At 47.7% G+C, this 18,815-nt stretch overlaps 5 protein-coding genes across 5 annotated transcripts in view; 4 read left to right on the top strand and 1 right to left on the bottom strand.

Moving 5' to 3' along the window:
• LOC118510597 (ribonuclease P protein subunit p25-like protein) overlaps nucleotides 1-15,622 on the bottom strand; it is a 28,831-nt gene extending 13,209 nt beyond the window's left edge. The window contains exon 1 of the mRNA XM_036052604.1: nucleotides 15,477-15,622. The gene's annotated coding sequence lies outside the window, so the exon portion shown is untranslated. The remainder of the gene's footprint in view (nucleotides 1-15,476) is intronic.
• Nucleotides 67-1,593, top strand: LOC118510599. Its single transcript, XM_036052606.1, has 4 exons — nucleotides 67-903; nucleotides 980-1,140; nucleotides 1,234-1,360; nucleotides 1,428-1,593. Exons 1-4 carry the CDS (start codon nucleotides 623-625, stop codon nucleotides 1,567-1,569), a joined length of 711 nt encoding a protein of 236 aa, XP_035908499.1. The 5' UTR covers nucleotides 67-622; the 3' UTR covers nucleotides 1,570-1,593.
• LOC118510598 lies at nucleotides 3,989-5,265 on the top strand. Its single transcript, XM_036052605.1, has 4 exons — nucleotides 3,989-4,510; nucleotides 4,588-4,751; nucleotides 4,822-4,948; nucleotides 5,025-5,265. Exons 1-4 carry the CDS (start codon nucleotides 4,209-4,211, stop codon nucleotides 5,143-5,145), a joined length of 714 nt encoding a protein of 237 aa, XP_035908498.1. The 5' UTR covers nucleotides 3,989-4,208; the 3' UTR covers nucleotides 5,146-5,265.
• Nucleotides 9,376-15,158, top strand: LOC118510596 (aromatic-L-amino-acid decarboxylase). The gene is made up of 6 exons (XM_036052601.1): nucleotides 9,376-9,993; nucleotides 12,365-12,549; nucleotides 12,667-13,589; nucleotides 13,656-13,795; nucleotides 14,126-14,309; nucleotides 14,386-15,158. The coding sequence occupies exons 1-6, from the start codon at nucleotides 9,864-9,866 to the stop codon at nucleotides 14,531-14,533; spliced, it is 1,710 nt and encodes a 569-aa protein (XP_035908494.1). The 5' UTR covers nucleotides 9,376-9,863; the 3' UTR covers nucleotides 14,534-15,158.
• A 326-nt stretch (nucleotides 15,623-15,948) lies between the features above and the next one.
• Nucleotides 15,949-18,587, top strand: LOC118509032 (alkaline phosphatase, tissue-nonspecific isozyme-like). The gene is made up of 3 exons (XM_036049070.1): nucleotides 15,949-16,557; nucleotides 16,730-17,073; nucleotides 17,293-18,587. The coding sequence occupies exons 1-3, from the start codon at nucleotides 16,392-16,394 to the stop codon at nucleotides 18,508-18,510; spliced, it is 1,728 nt and encodes a 575-aa protein (XP_035904963.1). The 5' UTR covers nucleotides 15,949-16,391; the 3' UTR covers nucleotides 18,511-18,587.
• The last annotated feature ends 228 nt before the right edge of the window (nucleotides 18,588-18,815 follow it).

Below are 18,815 nucleotides of genomic sequence, written 5' to 3' on the forward strand. Positions count from 1 at the left end.
ATGCTCCACTACATTCCATTCGAGATAGGTCAGGATTTGCAGACGTCTATTCCTCTCGGCGTCAATGAAAGACGTCATGCCCGAGTGAGCTAACTTCCTTACAGCGTGAACCACACTGCATACTACCAGTGCTGTGGTGCATACCATACCGTACGTAAGGATTGCTTGTGCGTTCATTTACCTCAATGAACTCCAAATTTAGCACTTCAATGACCAAACATTCCTCCGTACGCTGGGGAACCAACCCCCCAAAGAAAGCTGCGCAATTGAATGTAGAGATCTGCTTTGGGAGGAAACTCACGGTTATCAAGACGCCACAATTATGCTGGCAAATTGGCTTTTTCAGGGTGTGTTTCCAAAAACAAACAAACCCCGCGTGTCCGTCTTATCACACATGCACGCATAAGGTCACTGAGGTAAGCGTAACTGGTCAAACTGAGGATCAGCTGCGATCAGCAGGGTTATCGAGAATCCCACTATCATTGCCACACAGTTTGGTTCGAACCACAAATAACTCCACCGGGCACATCAGAGATGTAGCCTGTTCTGGGAATTTCAGTACCGAAATACCTTCCAATCCTATTAGTTTGCATGCTCCTCAAACCTGTGTCAAGACTCAACGATGCTTCCGAAAACGCTGGTGATTTTTGTGGCAGTTGTGACAGCTGTGAACGCTGCTGAAGATCCCAGCCAAGTGGATGCTCCGGATGCGCTGGATTTCTCGTACGCCCGGCTGTGGCGTTACGCACAGCAACAGTGCAACTTGAAAGGCATCACACCGACGGCATTTACAAACTCCTGGCTGGGGGTGCGCCGCTGTCTCAGAAACACGCTGGATGTGGTGCAGCTGAACGAGGACTCGATGCGGATGGATGTCGGCAATCAGGAAGAAATTCTAAGCCGGTAAGGTTACCAAGGCAAGAGGTGCCTCCAAGCAACTTAGTAACCGGTAATCAATTCTCCTATCCAACAAACAAAGCCACTGTCCGAATTTGTACGAGGGTATCAAATGTTTCAATCCCTTCATGGACATGGTAAAGGGATGCGTAACCGAGGAGAGCTACGAAATCTTTCAAGCCTTGCAAAATTGGTTCACAGACATTCTGGAGTATCTGTGCGAAAATAATGGCGCCAATGTTGGTAGGTGTGCGAGCGGCTGACCTTACTCCGAACATCTGGCGAGTCTAATACGACTGTTGTGTTTTTATTTATTTACGCTTGCCGTTGGTATAGAGTACGATAAGCAGAAACATGACGCCTGTACACGTGAGATTAACAAGTATATCATTACCTGTGCCGCGGAGAATTTGGTCGCCACGCCGGAGGTAAATCGTAAAACGCTCACTGAAGAGAACTGCAGGTATGGTACATGCGTGTGAACACAAGCCGCACAGAGGAACTAATGACTCTTCCCTTACCTTTGCCAGCGCTCTCGCTACAGCGAAGGATTGTCTGCTGGGGAAGCTGAAGACCTGTGGCGTCTTTGCCAACGGAGCGCGATTGTTCTACGAAAACTTCATCCAAATTACCTCGTGCAAAAATTACAGCCCCAAAACGGAACGAAAATAAATGAGCGCTACCTTCGGCAATGGACCACCACACTTTTTTATGTCTTCGCATACCTGACCGGCATCACGTGTGAAAACCGACGATCGTAACTCGCACGTAAGCGATCGTTCAAAGTGACAGAAAATGGTGAAATTGTAGCGAAAATTGGGCACATGATTCATCACCCGATCGGACCGATTTTCTGCTCACGTCCGCATCCAAACCGGTTCCAGCAATTTGGAGTTCCTCCTAAAAGGCACGTGCCTCCGTGCACAATGACCTTACGAAGATTTGCCATTGGGTCAGTTCGTACCGCGTGGACGACAGAGTTACATCTTTCTGACATGTACTCACGGCAGACAAGACCCTCGGGTAACGTCTCAATACCGTTTCCTTATCGCTGCCCTCCATACCTTTCAGTCTCACTTTCCTCACTCGAACAACCATTCGTGTGACAACCTACCACCTACCGAAGTTGATGACGAAACGAAGCGAAATTATTACTCAATCTGCACTGTATCCTGTCGTGGTCACGGCGTCCACAAAACTACAGACATCCATCAACGGCTGTTCGAGTTCTCCTCCTTCTGCAGTTAACAAAAAAACCGGTAACTAGCGGAATTTCCTGAACGGATCTCGCGAACTCAGTACAGTTTCGTTTCTGCTTGCTGTACAGCGTCCGAAAATCCCATTCACAAAAAGAGCCGATCACTCGCAGCCACATTGAGCGGTAATTGATCTTTAAGCTTTGCCCCGCTTAAATCCGTACATAATTCATCCGGCATGCATCGCGGATCACCCAGGCCCGAGGTGCGAATGACGCATCCACCATGACGTAGCAGATATTTGAACAGTCTTTAAGACCACAAGCCACCACACACGTTTTGGCCGCTCCAATCAAGGTAGACAGGTACGGCGGATTTTTTCTTTCTCGATTGTCTACACCGCGAGGAGAAACTCCCATTGAGATGTTGTTTGCACTAGGGGAGGGAGTTTTTTGTACATGAATCCACCGACATGCCGACAGTTTGCCAAAACTTTGTCGTCAGCATGTGGATCCACGCGGCATGCCCGTGGTAGGTGTTGGACGAAGCAACCGATATAGAAACGCTGGATGGTCCACCGTTCCTGGCAGACCTGCGGGACCAGTGTCGTAACACGACCGGAGACGATCGAACGTTCAACGAGCTGAGGGAACACATTTCCACCGACCTTCCGAAATGCTTTATGGCGCACGTCAATATGGAGCAGCTGAAAACGGACACCACGAAGCTGGAGGAGAAGGAAAAGCAGAAACAGAATTTCCTGAACGGATCTCGCGAACTCAGTACAGTTTCGTTTCTGCTTGCTGTACAGCGTCCGAAAATCCCATTCACAAAAAGAGCCGATCACTCGCAGCCACATTGAGCGGTAATTGATCTTTAAGCTTTGCCCCGCTTAAATCCGTACATAATTCATCCGGCATGCATCGCGGATCACCCAGGCCCGAGGTGCGAATGACGCATCCACCATGACGTAGCAGATATTTGAACAGTCTTTAAGACCACAAGCCACCACACACGTTTTGGCCGCTCCAATCAAGGTAGACAGGTACGGCGGATTTTTTCTTTCTCGATTGTCTACACCGCGAGGAGAAACTCCCATTGAGATGTTGTTTGCACTAGGGGAGGGAGTTTTTTGTACATGAATCCACCGACATGCCGACAGTTTGCCAAAACTTTGTCGTCAGCATGTGGATCCACGCGGCATGCCCGTGGTAGGTGTTGGACTTTGGAATGTACACGGATATGAGCACGGCTGGCAGAACATGGCATGAGTCGCGGTAAACCTTTTCAGTGGGAAATATGCAAAATGCCACAACAATGACTAGAAAGGATGTCGAAAGCCATGTTTCGTTTGCAGGTCATGTTGTGGAAGCCATGACGGTGAGTATATTAAACATACCTAGCTCTAGCGTGAATAATGTTCCCGGGCCAACTAAAGTGTTCAAATTTGCACAAAATCTCTTTTTTTTTTGGCTCCTATTAAATGGCTATTCTAATCATCCAACCTTAATATCGTATCGCCCCCTGTTCAAAGCGACCTTTAATGGTGCGTACCGTTCGACGCGAAACGCAAAAACCTTCCACCCTGCAACTGTGACTCTGCTATTTGTTCCATTGCTCACAATAGAACAAGCGTCATGCAGCATCCATTCACCTGTAACGCCATGCTTTTTGCCATTTTGTACTCTTTTCAACAGCTACTACAATGCACTTCGATTACTACAACGCACAAGAGCGGCATGCGATCGTGTACTTAAAAACCGTGCGGGGTACGTGGAATAGGAAAAAATGCAATCCCGTGCCATCGCCCCTGCCGATTGAGTTAAGTCGCTCGTTATTTGCCTTAATTCGATAATGATTGTCGCGTACTGCTGCCCGCGTTAATGGTACTGGACAGTGTGAAGCTAGCGTTCTCAGTAGCAGACCAAACCCACTGGCGGGCACGTACACGAACCTTGACGTTCCCTGGATCACAGCGCAACTACAAATCTGGGTGTTGGGCATCATCACAGTTCTATCAATTTAGATCAAACGCCACAAGTGGTCATTCTGTGATCTAAACGCTCTCGACGAAGTGATCGTACGCTCTCGACAAAGTGAAATACAGCATCCGAAATGAAGTTCGTATGCAGTGAAGTAGGGTTCAGCGTGCTGTTGCTGCTAATATCCGTATGCAGTGCACTACCGAAAAACGCCTCCGAAGCAACCGATATAGAAACGCTGGATGGTCCACCGTTCCTGGCAGACCTGCGGGACCAGTGTCGTAACACGACCGGAGACGATCGAACGTTCAACGAGCTGAGGGAACACATTTCCACCGACCTTCCGAAATGCTTTATGGCGCACGTCAATATGGAGCAGCTGAAAACGGACACCACGAAGCTGGAGGAGAAGGAAAAGCAGAAACTGTTTGAAAAGTGCGTACATTTTGTGTCGATCAGTTCCGGGCTAGCTGCTTAAATTGTATCCATTTTTCGTTTTGTGATCGTTGTAGAATTTGCGAACAGATTAATGAATCCGTCACCTGCCTAACGCCGGTTAAAGCTAAGCTGAAAGAGTGTCTGGATGAGGAGGATGTGAAGATCATGGAACAGGTGGTGGCTACCATACCGGAAGCGTTAAACATGGCGTGTACCAACAGTGGTGCATTGTTGCAAAGTATGAAGAGGTTTCTCAAACAAGGCACAACAGACTACAGGTATATGCTTCCCCTTACATCCTGTTGTAGAATTCACCGAACCAGCGTATCGGTCCTGCGCGATGGAGTTGCCACCAATGATAGAGGAGTGTACGAGCGAGCTTCCCGATAGTATGGAAAGCCTCCCATTTTCCCAATATTCCGAAAAGCAGTGCGAGTAAGTCATCTCTCAAAATCCATTTCAACTCCATTAGACAAACACAAACAAAACATTTGAATTTGTCAATTTTCAGAGAAATCTACAGCATGAGAGACTGCTTCACGCGAAGAATCAACGAGTGTGGAGCGACTGGCTACATGGACTTCTTCATTCTATTCTACCGGAAGTTGCTCGCCCTAACCCCATGCAAATAGTGTGGTTCTGTTGGCCTTTCTGGCCGACACCGGTACGTCATGTCTAATCATCCACAAGGCGCAAAGTTCTACTCCCCGCAAGCTAATAAATACTGTCTTTGAATACCTGAATACTGTAAATGACTCACGCGCCATGACTTACTTTTTTTTTTCTTTCAACGATGCATCTGGAGTTCCCAGTACATGACCTCCAAAGAAAGTGCTCAATGGTCATGCCGTTCCCCACCAAACTGTTGGAAGGGAATACCCCTTCTGCCATTACTAAGCGATGTAAAATGCTTGGAATGTATAAAAAAAAAATCCATCCAACAATTACCTTCGGGCGGTCTGGCAACGGTTATCAAAGCGCCAAACAGTGTTACATTGATAAACTTTTAAGACTCCATCAACAAACGCACACACGTAGACACTCCTCCAGCACAGCTGCTGAAGACCATGGCCACTCACAGCTAACAATTTTGTTCATCATCATCATTTTTCCATTGCACCGCTCTACCTACCTATCGCCGCCGATCGATCGCTATCGTTGATTAGCGGCGAGCCTCGTGCAGGGAACTAGGCGGTATGTCGCATAGAGTGGCAAAATGATGTTTACAATGCAATTAGCAAACATACGCCGACGGAAAGATTCGACACATTGTGCGCAAAACGCAAAAACTGCTGCTGTGCATATGCTCCGTCTCACACGGTGCATCATTATTTGCTAGAGGATTTCAAGTTCAGCCCTCGGATGCATAATCGAACCTCTTTCATGGCATGGCTCCGTGCGTGCAGAGAAAGACGCATTATGTTTATCAAAAAACCAACAAATGGATAATCAATATCGAGAGTTTGGGCAGACGAGAAGAAGCAGAGCTCCACCGAGTACGTACCTAGCGATCGATCAAACTGAAGCCCAGTACCGATCAAGTCAAAGCTGAGGGTGTGTGATTCAACCCTTCGCAGGCCGCTCGATGGGGTACAATTATGAGCGGGGATGATTCACTTAGTATCACTTCATGGGCTCGTGATAGATGTTCCACCGGTCGGTCTACCACCAGCCTGCCCAAAACTTTTATCGCAAGTAGCATTATCTGGTCTCACAACGGTGTTGGACGCGTCTTGCAGCGTCGGATTTATATGAAGCAGTGCTCTGGTTTAAGTCACTCGGCTCGGGGTTTTGTTTGGCGCGTATCACCGGTGTCGTGTTCCGTGGTGGATCGTGCAGGTTGGAAAGAAGATAACGATCGAAATATATGGTTGACAACTGCGGAGTACAAACATGGGCATGCTTTTTTGGGGCATGAGTGCCGCATTCACGCCAAGTTTATCCAGCCGCGTAAAATCATGAATTTTCCTGTTCGGAGGTTGGGATCTCACATCTGCTATTAGCGCCATTAGAATAAAACAAATCCAAGCGATTATAGAGACCAGGCGCCCCCATCACTGCTGTGTTCCTTAATGGAAAAAGCATAACTTCAGCAAAAATACTTACATAAATCCAGTACCATGATACGAATTATCTACCAAACGATTGCAAACTTTATCAAGACAACATCGGTAACGTGCCGTGATATAATAGCTTAGCGATAAGAAAGAAACGCTAATTATCATTCTTTATCAAGTAAAAGGGAGTTTGTGTTTGTTTGGATTGCGCGGTTCGGCAGAGCAGCACAAACCCGAAAATCATTCTCCGCAACGACGAATGATTCATAACGGAACCAGCTAGCCGGATCTGACGCTTTTGGAGCAGCAAAATGGTCCATTTCTCAAGAACATTTTCATCCATCAGCAAGACCCTCCCCACGCACGGCTGTCGAAACAAAAATACGTTTGCTGAATGAATACACCGTCTGATCTTGATGATTTTCCATCAACATTTCTCACTTCGATGGTAGCTTTTTACACGCGTTCAGTCCCATTCATTCAACCGTTTTACGCATATCTTGACCCTCGTACTCCGGCGGTTCTGCGCTCTCGATTGCGCCCTGTCAAACAAACGATAAATTTCCACAGGCTCCGGTTTACGCGTCCAAGAACGAACCGCTCAGCTGGTCGGTCGCTTAGTGCGGGAATGTTTGTTTAAGGAATTGCTTGAACCCGCAGTTTACCATTAAAAAATAACAGATGCTCCACACACAACCTCACACGTGCGACGTCACGGCGAAGCATTACGATGCTTGGGAGCTACTGCTTGATAAAGTAGCGAGCACAACAAACCAAACAACACATAATTGATCATTCGATTCTCATCGTGACAGCAGCTCAGTCGAGTGACGGTTGAAATTTACTTAGACCGATTGTGTTAATTGGCGAAATCGCCGGGGTGGCTTGTTTGTGGCGAATCCGTTAGCAGATGCTAGATGGCACCGGGAACTGTCGGGCGGTTCAAGTTCGCTTTATGCTTGGTCATTGAGTTCGCTGATGATACGTTTCATCATAGAAAACACCTGAAACTGGCCCCAAAAGAGGAGTTCAAAGTACAAGTGGCACACGAGAGATAATTGTGACAGGAACACCAGGTGACACGGCATGACGTCAACATGGAGATTGATCTTTCGGACGCTCAATGCTCGACAATCACGTGCAGCAACTCTATCACGATGCTACTAGTCGCTTAACTATCGCTAAATCATATCGTCACCTAGGGTTCGCTAGGGCTCTAAGAACTCAAGATTTTTGCCCCAAAAAAGGGGAGTCACATTTTCCTATTTCGATCGTATCTTGAAAACGTGAAGCAGCTCGCTGATAGGACGACATGACGGGCAGCGCCAATCATATCTCCATGGAGCATGGTTCAGTTACCCTAAAAACAAGAAACCAATTAAATGAAGAATGTAAGGAATCCCGACAATCGCTGTCGGGGAAAACGTAAAGACCCCGAAGACTCATAAACGTTCTCCCATCAACCGTTTACGACTTTCATGAATGAAATGTGAGATAAACGCGGGTAAAAATACGCATTTTTTCCGGAAGATGCAAGAGCGCTCACTCCCGGCCGGTGCGTGGGATACGAAACGAAGCGTTATCCAAACATCCGCAAAGCCACAGATGTCTACCCAATTGGCCTAGAATGGTAAAGTAGATCATGGTGGGAATAGAGTTTCGTTTGACTGTTTTTTTCTGGTTTGTTTCAAAGTAGGTAATAATATATGTAAACATATAAAATTGAACTGGAATTGCTGTGGCATGAGTAACAGATCGGATGGGTGGGTGAGATCTTAAGACTGTGCCCGTGTAACTCTGCCAAGAAGGACGCTCGAAATGAACTCATCGCAAGGATATGAATCATGTCCAGCGAGTAGACAATGCGGATGTCGTGGGAATGCCAAGCCAAGCGAAAGGAGAACATAGAAGAACCAATGAAACTTCTTGGGACGATTCGAGTGATCTTCCGAATTTTTTAAACGTCTATTCAGATTTTCGAAATAGCATATCTACCACTTTCAATATTGCTGATGTGTGCTGATAACCGAATTCTAGCAAAGACATCCATCATCAGTTGCATCATAAACGAATCCACATGATAAAAGACATAGCTTACCATTTCCCTTTCCCAAATTTAGATTTCACCACGTCATGAAACTGCCCAGACGCCTGCCAGCTGAAGAGGGTCTGCCAAGAGTGTCTGGTGTGTCCGAATGACGTTATCGCGTTGCATAGAGCTCCCAATTTTCCCACCAGGTATGCTTGTGCCCCCAGACACCTACCTTTCTTACTTCCAACAGCTTTTATCGCTGAGTGCCAATAGGAACTTCGTGCCAGCTTTGTAATATGTGATCCGATGCACACAACTGTTCACGCACTTGTAATTCATTCGCTGCGATACGTGAAGCGACCCACCGAATTACGCGCGGATTAGCCGCTACGAAGTGCAGGGTGCCTGGGGCTGTGTACTTCCGTCCGCACGTGTGGCACGGCGGCAACCCCAACAAGAAGGGCGCGTCATGCGTACAAACAGTCCTCTCGCTTTCTGCTGCCCCAGCAAGCCAGCTTCCCCTCTTTTCGCCCCTAAAGCGAGCCGAAAGTCAATGGAAGCCGAACCCGAAGCCAAAACCAATCCTCCACGGCTCGCGCGGATTCGTCGCACCGAATCGGACGGTTCACGTCATCGTTATCCAAACACAGTAACAAACGGTTTGCTGGTGTCTCGCTCTTGCTCTCGCCCATCGGTCGCGGTAATTACAGGCGAGGGAGTTCCTCGCCCGACGCACGGACGCAACACGATAAAAAGCTTTCGGCCGGATCCGAACACGGTCAGTCACGATCGTATAACGAAAGCGTACGCAGCTAAGAAAAGGAGCAGTAGTAAGACCACGCTAAACAGTAACCGAGCACCATCCAAGCGGTGGTCACAAGCGATCTAGAGAAGAGTTCCAAACGTTCCGCACGTCGCGAGCGAATGCGAAAAACGCGGTCGTGTACACAGTAGTACCGGAATCGCGGACAGGATCACACCAGTGTTCGAGGCAGGTGTGTACCTTAACAAGGTGTGACAAGGCGACAAAACAAGCGAAGTGTGCAAAATTTATGCAGCAAACCATTTACCGGTGGTTAACTTGTTAACGTTCAAATATCGCAAGGAACGTCACTCTGTTTGTACTATATCCTTGCCTGAAGGTGGCAGTGAAAAACCGATTGTACAATAAGCCAAATATTGTACAATTTAAAGTGGTGAAGGCAAGGCGCTTTAAGTGATTAACTGTAGTGAGTTTAAACAGCAAAGAAAGCTCGTCAGTATGAATACGGAAGAGTTTCGAAAGTACGGGAAACAGATGATCGACTACATCTGTGACTATGGGCAGACGATCGACACACGAGATGTCGCCCCAACGGTGGATCCTGGATTTCTCCGCAAGCTATTACCAGGTACGCAGTAGTTTTTTTAAGGAGTTATTTAGAATAGATTCGCGAGTGGCAAACGTTGTGCACTTAGGTCTTGTACGTGTGGCTGGCCTTCTATTACGCAGGAGTTCTTCTGGGTTCCGTCAGAAGAAACTGCTCGAATGTCCAGGTGATGAGAAGACCCATGTCAACAAACGCTCAATTAACAACTCTCTCACAGTACACCTCCAGTATACGGTCGCACGCGGTCAAATAGCCCTTCGATAGCGAGTTTCGTAAGTTTGCTGACGGCAATTGGATAATTACTAGTGTGCAGTAGTGATGGATGGACGTAATTTTCTACCGGCAGATTCCACACTTGGGTTTTGCTTGGGTTGTAATGGACCGGGAATCGAGCCGGCTGGCAACAAGATTTGTTTGATTCAGATTGATAATCTATTCAAGAAAAAAGAGGTCCCCTTTCATTTGACGCATCGTACGGTGTCTTAACGCCCACAGAAACATTTTCCATTTTGTGCAAGCCTTTACGCGACCCGGTATGGCCTCTTGTTCAGTAGCGTGCGTCTTCATTCCAACGAACGGGGCCGTCCGGCGATGACGTTCAATCCCCAGCAGTACAACACTGCTTGGAGCAGATTAACCCATTCATGGTAATCCATTTTAAAAGAAAGCAAGCCCAACATCAAGCCACGAGCCCGCCTGTCAACTCTTCAAACTCAGTTTAGTCTATTTCACGGCGGGTCACGTTTCACCGCCAAGCGCGCGTGATCGCAATGTGTCTGACTCATTGTGGCACTTCTTCGAGCGCATCTCGGTCCGCCGGCAACCTTGAACGATTTTTCAGCAGATCCTTCAATGAACACCGATCGCCATTGACCGGCAGGACTGCAGGCAAGAACCAGGAGGGGATGGACCGATCCATGTGACGTATGTGCCGAAAGTGACACCTTTTGAGGAAGGAAAACTTGCCTGTACTTCCGCACGTTTCTGCAAGGAGGGAAGTTTCCCCGTCATACTGTTAAAAATAACGCTTACCGCTGTTCAGCGCTGTACCGAGTTTGGGTACGGCCGATAGCCGACAAATTTGTTTGTACTTAGCCAGGAGAACCTGTCACAGGTGAAACAATAACAAGAGTTATTTTCAAATAGACAGCTTGCTTGCTTGCGACTGGCGTGGGGAGGCTAGTCTCCTGGATGTTTGCAATTTTCGTCACCGGTTTAATGCGGTTTTATACGGATAAACGGTAGCCGGGCGGATTACATCAGAACTGTCGATAGTTTATTGATTTAACGCTTGAGTGAGCTTCAGGGAAGTTAGTGAATGAATTAGTGACGGGGTACCGTGCGTTTGCATCTCTTTGGATTAGCGCGAATGAGCCGAGGGACGACGTTGAGAATACTTCAATGAAGCAGTTCGACAGTTGTCTGGGAAATGTCCCGGACATCTTGAGCGACGGGGATTCACATGACGCCCATTCGTTTGATGTTGATGGAGTCCAAATATTTGAAGAATAACACTGCACGGAGACAGTGTGCATGAGCGTCCAATTTACTGATTTTGAGTCAGTGTTGAAAAGCATTTCAATCCAGAAAAAGTCAAAAATAAGTCTACCATCCAAGAATGATTTATTTTGATAGCAATATTAATGATAGGTGAGAATTAACTCAAACATATCTAGAGCAAGCTAAACTACCATGCTAATGAAGTATTCGCTATAGATTTTTTTGCGTTTGTACTTGTAATCGCTAAATAAAATGCACATTACACAAATGTGATTCGAAATGGCAGAAATATTTAATTTAAATTTGCTTGTTTACTACCGTTAAAACAGTTGCAAACACCTTTACATCAAAACGATAGTGAGCTAAATCAATTAGCTCTATAAAATCGCTGGTTGGAATTAATAGTCCTAGGGTACAGTTTTATGTATGAAAACTACCATGCTTATCGAACATTCGCTATAGATTTGTTTGCATTCGTACCTGATATCGCTAAATAAAATGCACCTTACACAAATGTGATTCGAAACGGCAGAAATGTTTAATTAAAATTTGCTTGTTTACTACCATTAAAACAGTTGCCAACACCTTTAAATCAAAACAATAGTGAGCTAAATTAATTAGCTCTATAAAATCGCTGGTTGGAATTAATAGACCTAGGGTACAGTTTTATGCATCGATTGCAAAATTCCTTGCTTCGTACCCCCTAGTCGACGACCGAAAACAGCTAAAATTACAATGCGCAATCCACGATCACGAATAAACATACAATACGCCTTTCGACTACGCCTCACTAACGAAAGATCATCGTCTCGGTGATGGCCGGTGCGTGCGTGAAATCACGTTCGTGCTTGGTTGCACCTTTTCCTTTTTGCCTTTCCCCCCATCCGAACAGATGAAGCGCCACAGAAGGGCGAAGACTTCAAGCGTATGCTGGATGACGTCGAGACGAAGATCATGCCCAATATGGTGCACTGGAATCATCCGCACTTTTTCGCCTACTTCCCGTCCGGCAACTCGTATCCTTCGATTCTCGGTGACATGCTCAGCAGTGCCATCGGGTCAATAGGTTTCTCGTGGGTAAGTGGCACAAAATGTAGTTCATTTTCAAGCATCGGACGGAGGTAAACATTTGCATTGCTCTCGTCGCATGTCGCCCGCGGGTCATTAATCTCGCTTGTCCTACTCTCCTTCTAGGCATCCAGCCCGGCCGCCACAGAGCTCGAAACGATTGTCCTCGATTGGTACGCGAAAGCACTCGATCTGCCGTGCTTCTTCCGTAGCGACGCGAAAGGTTCCCGTGGTGGGGGCGTCATACAAGGATCAGCGTCCGAGTGTGCCCTGGTTTGCATGATGGCTGCACGCGCTCGTGCCATCAAAGAGCTCAAAGGAAATCACGTCGATGTGCACGATAGCGTCTATCTGCCACAGTTGGTCGCGTATGCCTCCAAGGAAGCACACTCGTCGATCGAGAAGGCAGCCAAGATGGCGATCGTGAAGCTGCGCGCTCTGGACACCGACAGTCGGGGTGTGTTCCGGGGCGATACACTCCGCCAAGCGATTCAGGAAGATATGGCGCAAGGATTAACACCGTGCTTCGTGGTCGCTACCGTTGGCACAACTTCGGCCTGTGTCTTTGACAATCTCGTCGAGATCGGGCAGGTGTGTCGCGAGGTGCGTAGCATCTGGTTCCATGTGGATGGTGCGTATGCAGGAAATTCTTTCATACTGCCCGAAATGCGACGCTTCAAGGAAGGCCTCGAGTACGCCGACTCGTTCAACACAAATCCAAACAAACTGCTGCTGACAAACTTTGACTGCTCGGCAATGTGGGTAAAGGAAGTCAAATTGCTCACCACAGCGCTGGCCGTTGATCCGTTGTATCTACAGCACGAGCACAGCAGTGCGATCGATTACCGACACTACGGTATTCCTCTCAGCAGACGCTTCCGAGCGTTGAAACTGTGGTTCGTCTTCCGGTCGTACGGTATCGTTGGACTACAGAAATACATTCGCAATCATATAGCACTGGCAAAACGATTCGAATCGCTGGTTACGTCCGACGATCGCTTCGAGGTGCGAAACGACGTCAACCTGGGACTCGTCTGTTTCCGACTAAAGTAAGTCCTTTTTGATCAGTTTAAAAATGGCCCTCCTGACTAACGCTAAATTGTTTAACTCTTCAGACAACAGGATCGCATCAATCGGGACCTGCTGGCGAGGATTAACCAGTCGGGCAAATTCCACATGACCCCCGCGATGGTACGGGGCAAATACATCATTCGCTTCTGTGTCACGTACGAGCACGCCACCGAGGAGCATATAGGTAGGTACTACACGAAACGGTAGTAGCAACACGTGTCTACCGGTTGTACACCTCAGTCGTAAAGCGGCGACGCGTTGTCATTTCCGAACCGTTGCCCACTATTAGCATAATTGTTCAATATTGATTTTTACCCTTTTTGCGATAAGAGCACGCGAAGAAGAGTTTCGTCCAGATTGTGTGCCGGAATCCTTCGGCATGATGCAATCGTACCGAACCGATGTTATCAGCAAATGTAACACCTTTTTGCGATAACGCGACTATGGAAATTATGCCGCCCTTTTGCAATAAACCTCTCACGCGCACCCTCTCCATTTCCGTTTCGCCCAACAGATTACGCATGGCAGGAAATTAAAAACTACGCCGAAGAAACACTTGCTGCCGAATGCCCGGAAGAGATCACAGAGCCTGTGCAGGCGACGAAGAAGCCTCCCAAGAAACTTACCCGCAGCATGTCCACACGTTTCTCCTTCACGCGCAGTGTTTCGCGGGAGATCTTCGAACGCCAGAACAGCCGGTAAGTGGATGATCTTGTGAGTGGACTGTCAAATGGCAGCTAACGAATGTCTTCGTGTTTCTTTTTTCTGGGACAGCTCTCAACTTACGGACGGATGCACACCGATCGTCATCATCGACACCGATGACATCCTGGAGAGTCTACAGCGCGCCTCGAGGATGAACGGTGAGCGAAGTTCGAACGACACGTACGACACGGACAGTACGGAGGAGGCTAGCAATTGACTAAGCCGAGCAAATTCCTGCATTTCTCGCACGTCCCCATTCACTTCGTCCTCCTCCGCGGACGAGTCGCCGGACGGAGAAGAGACGGAAGGAAGCACGGGCTCGACCATTAACCGGTGCAATTCGGTTAAGCGATCGTGTGCTCAAGACAACGGTTACAGCCGGCTGCAGCAGCAGTCGCATCATCAACCGCAGGACCCGGACGCGAGACCAACCAAGTCAAAAAGTTGCTCGAATATTAAGCAGTTGTGATAGACCCTGACCGTAGATTCGTGTTTAGCGCCATCGTTTTTTTGCAAAAGCATTTACTTTTCGATCGATGTTATCGACAGGGAGGACGCCCTGGTACGCAACCAGTGCAGTACCGACTGAAAACAAACATTATTTATTTATACTACACGCTTGGGCCAGTGTTTGTAGCATAGAATCTTCCCTTTAGCTTGTAAGTTGTATTCCTTCCCAACCATGACGGAATCACTTATCACACGCGTGCCACTCGAGCAAAGGAGCAGGAGGGATTCCTCCAGGGTTGGCATGCGTTACGCTACAAATTAAGATGTAATGTATGTGTAATGTTTTGATGTACTACAAGCACTTCAAATAAATTGCCTATGTCTCAATATAACTGTGCGGTTTGATTCTTTAAGGGTTAATTGTTTACGTTTCCAGCTGAGTAAAAAGCGCGTACCGGTATGAAGCAACGCGAACGCCGGAACGACGGAAGCTTTGTGGGAAAACTTACTTAGAAAAGGAGCACAATTTGCTAGGTATGATAATATAAGCAGCAAAATAAGATATAACATCGGTATCGAGTATAACGCGAGGTAGTTTTACACCGTTTGATACGTGGAATCGAATAAACCAGGCTATCGCTAAAAATCATGAGCCGCGTACCAAATCGAGCCTCAGCCTGTTCGTCAACTATTCATTATTCAATATTTACCTTAAATGATGTACTTCTGCGACGCTTTATATAGATAACTCTTTAATGTATACTGTTTTCCCATCAGTGCTTCACAAAACCACGAGTTAGCTCTAATTGTAAACAAACCAACATTCCCCCACAGCTGTCAGTTGTCAAATCGAGCCACAGTGGGCGTACCTTCAAGACAAATGGTCAAAGTTTTAAATATTTTCTACACAGTATGATCAGACCGTTATCACATCACACACATAGCGACTGCAGAAAATAGTTTTTGATAAATACTAATTTATAATTTGCAAATCCGATTTAGAGATCGGAAAGAGGCTTTCTGAAAGACAGGATGATGATTGGAGATTTGAAGATTAGTTTTAGAAACTCCCAATGCATAATTATGCTTGATAAGTTTAACCCAATTTATACATTACATCACAAAACCTTCAAAACAGAACACCTTGCACCTCATTGTATATTTATATAGTTAAATGATGTCAACTGCTCTAAATTCACGAAACATGCTGGCATCGGTTCCGAGGTTTTCCTTCACACATACACTCTTCCATTGCTAATCCCAATGCCATTTACAAGCATGGATCCTTTAAACTGTAGCCTCACAGCCCCAGGCCTGCCGTACGTACCCTCTACATATATACGTGCCTTTTGACTGACGAGTCGATATCATTACCGAGAGCTGACTGAGCAGCAGATGGGCCGCCGCTGCAGCTAGCTGATCACGGCAGTAACGTAATTCGTATCCGCGAAGCCAACCGTTGAGCACGCTGCTGTCTTTTAACCTGGCTGAGTGATCAGTTTAACAATCCACCGTTGTTTAGTGTCGCGAGTAATCCTGCAGCAGGTGGTCGCATTCGGAGGGAATCCTTTTTGTGTAGACTGTTGTGTACAACCATCCATCCTGCCATCCTGTTCTAGTCCATTATGAAGGGGTGTTCTGTGTATTTCAATACCTTGCTGGTACTTATCGTGATCGTGTGTGCACATCGACTGCATCATCCCATCGCACTGGAACTTCTTGATCCAACGGCGGATTCTCTTCGCCAGCAGCCAAGAGTAGCTGGGGTAAATGCTACTGAAAGTGAAAGTGGTACGTATGTGCGGAATGGTGGTATGCATTAACATGACGGGCAATTTACCAGACACGGTACCAGTGCGTACGCATTTCCTCGCGTTTGATCTCGGTGCTGCAGCCGATACACATTAGAAGCGATCGAACCGATCGGTAGTAAATGATCATGTTTGGCGTTTGCTTATTGCAGTCCATCCGCCACCGGCAGCAACTATAAGCGAGGAACGTCCCACCCCGGAAGCGACCGAGGGGGCCAGCAATGAAGCACGGCATCGAAAGAAGCGTCTCATCTCAGCGGGTGAATATGAGCAAACCGCTCAGTACTGGAACATTGGCGCACAGCTCAAGCTGAAGGAACATTTACTGAGGCAGCCGAACCAAAATATTGCTAAAAATGTGATCTTCTTCCTCGGCGATGGTATGTCCATACCGACGCTTGCCGCCAGCCGTATGTATCTCGGGCAACAGCAAGGCCATACGGGCGAAGAAAGTCAACTGTCGTTCGAAGAGTTTCCCGACGTTGGGCTTGTGAAGGTGAGCTGACAACGATGTGGGTGAGGTCAGAGTGTCTGGCATTTATGGCCTCAATATTGGAAAATAATTTGCAAATTTATGGAGGAAAAAAGAGATGATCATACAAGTGATCTTCAATTCAAAACCGAATCGACGTCACTCGGACGTGACAATACTTATTTTTACATCGTTTGTTGATAACCCGATTCATTTTCGCTTTCCATTTCTTTTCTTTGCAAGACCTACTGTGTGGACAAACAGGTGGCGGATTCGGCCTGCACGGCGACGGCATATTTGTGTGGCGTGAAGGCCAACTATGCAACGATCGGTGTAACGGCAGCGGTCAACTATGGTAACTGTGCCGCCAGCAACGATCCGCGCAACCACGTCCAATCGCTCATGGCCTGGGCCCAAGCAGCAGGGAAAGCGACCGGCATCGTGACGACAACCCGCGTCACACACGCCAGCCCCGCCGGTACCTACGCACACACCGCCAACCGTGACTGGGAGAGTGACGCCGACGTAGTCCGGACGGGTGGCGATCCGGCCCAGTGTCCAGACATCGCCACCCAACTAATCTACGGAGAGACGGGCAAAAACTTTCGTGTCATTCTGGGCGGTGGCCGCCGTAAGTTCCTCCCGAAAACCATGAAAGACGAGGAAGGATTCCGCGGTCAACGGCTAGACGGGGCCAATTTGATCTCCCAATGGTACTACGGTAAGCCACTCGGCACGGCACGGTACGTGTCGAACAGGCACGAATTGATGGCGCTCAACTTCACCGAGGTAGATTATCTGCTGGGGCTGTTCAGTGCAGACCACATGAAGTTCCATCTGGACGCCCGCCCGGAAATGGATCCAACGCTGGGTGACTTGACATACGCGGCGATAAGAACGCTGGAGAAGTACCCCGAAGGTTATGTGCTGTTTGTGGAGGGTGGCAAAATTGATCTGGCCCATCATTTCACCAAGGCACGTAAGTCGCTCGATGAAACGGTGCAGCTGTCCGAGGCGGTGCAGGTGGCACGGCAGCTCACCAGCCCGGACAATACGCTGCTCGTGGTGACGGCGGACCACTCACATACAATGACACTATCGGGCTATGCGACACGTGGGAACGACATACTCGGCCTGAACAGCCAGATCAGCGACGGCGACAAGAAACCGTACACCACGCTAACGTACGCGAATGGGCCGGGTGGCCCGCTGCCCGGTCCGAAGGGCCAGAGACCAAACATTACCGAGTCGATGATAAAGGACCGCGAGTTTCAGTTCCCGAAGGTGGTCCCGATGAAGTACGAAACGCACGGTGGCGACGATGTCGCGCTGTTTGCGTACGGACCGTGGTCGCACCTGTTTGGTGGAATGTACGAACAGAATGTAATACCGCATTTGATAGGCTATGCAGCGTGCATCGGGAACGGTGAGCACGCGTGTTCGATGGTTGGTGGTTTGTAAACAGCGTGCAGGACGCTTTTTAATTTGTCGTGTTGTAGCTTGTTTTGTAAATAAAATTCCTCTCTGTTTTTAAGTAACTCCCTGTGTTGTTACTACTGTATAGGCTAAAATGTTTGGGCGCCCTCCAGTGTGATAGACCGGTAATACTACAACGGTTTTGGGTTGTCGGTTGAAATCAGATACAAAGATGACTCGGCGTGTGGCGTCATCGAAGGTGCCAAAATTGCATACTCCTGCAGCCGTCTAGGTAACTTGCCATAGCACTATACCCGCAGCAGATGTATTCCCCCGAAATATTACATGCT

Source organism: Anopheles stephensi, chromosome 3 (genome assembly GCF_013141755.1).
Source record: "Anopheles stephensi strain Indian chromosome 3, UCI_ANSTEP_V1.0, whole genome shotgun sequence".
NCBI lineage: Eukaryota > Metazoa > Arthropoda > Insecta > Diptera > Culicidae > Anopheles > Anopheles stephensi.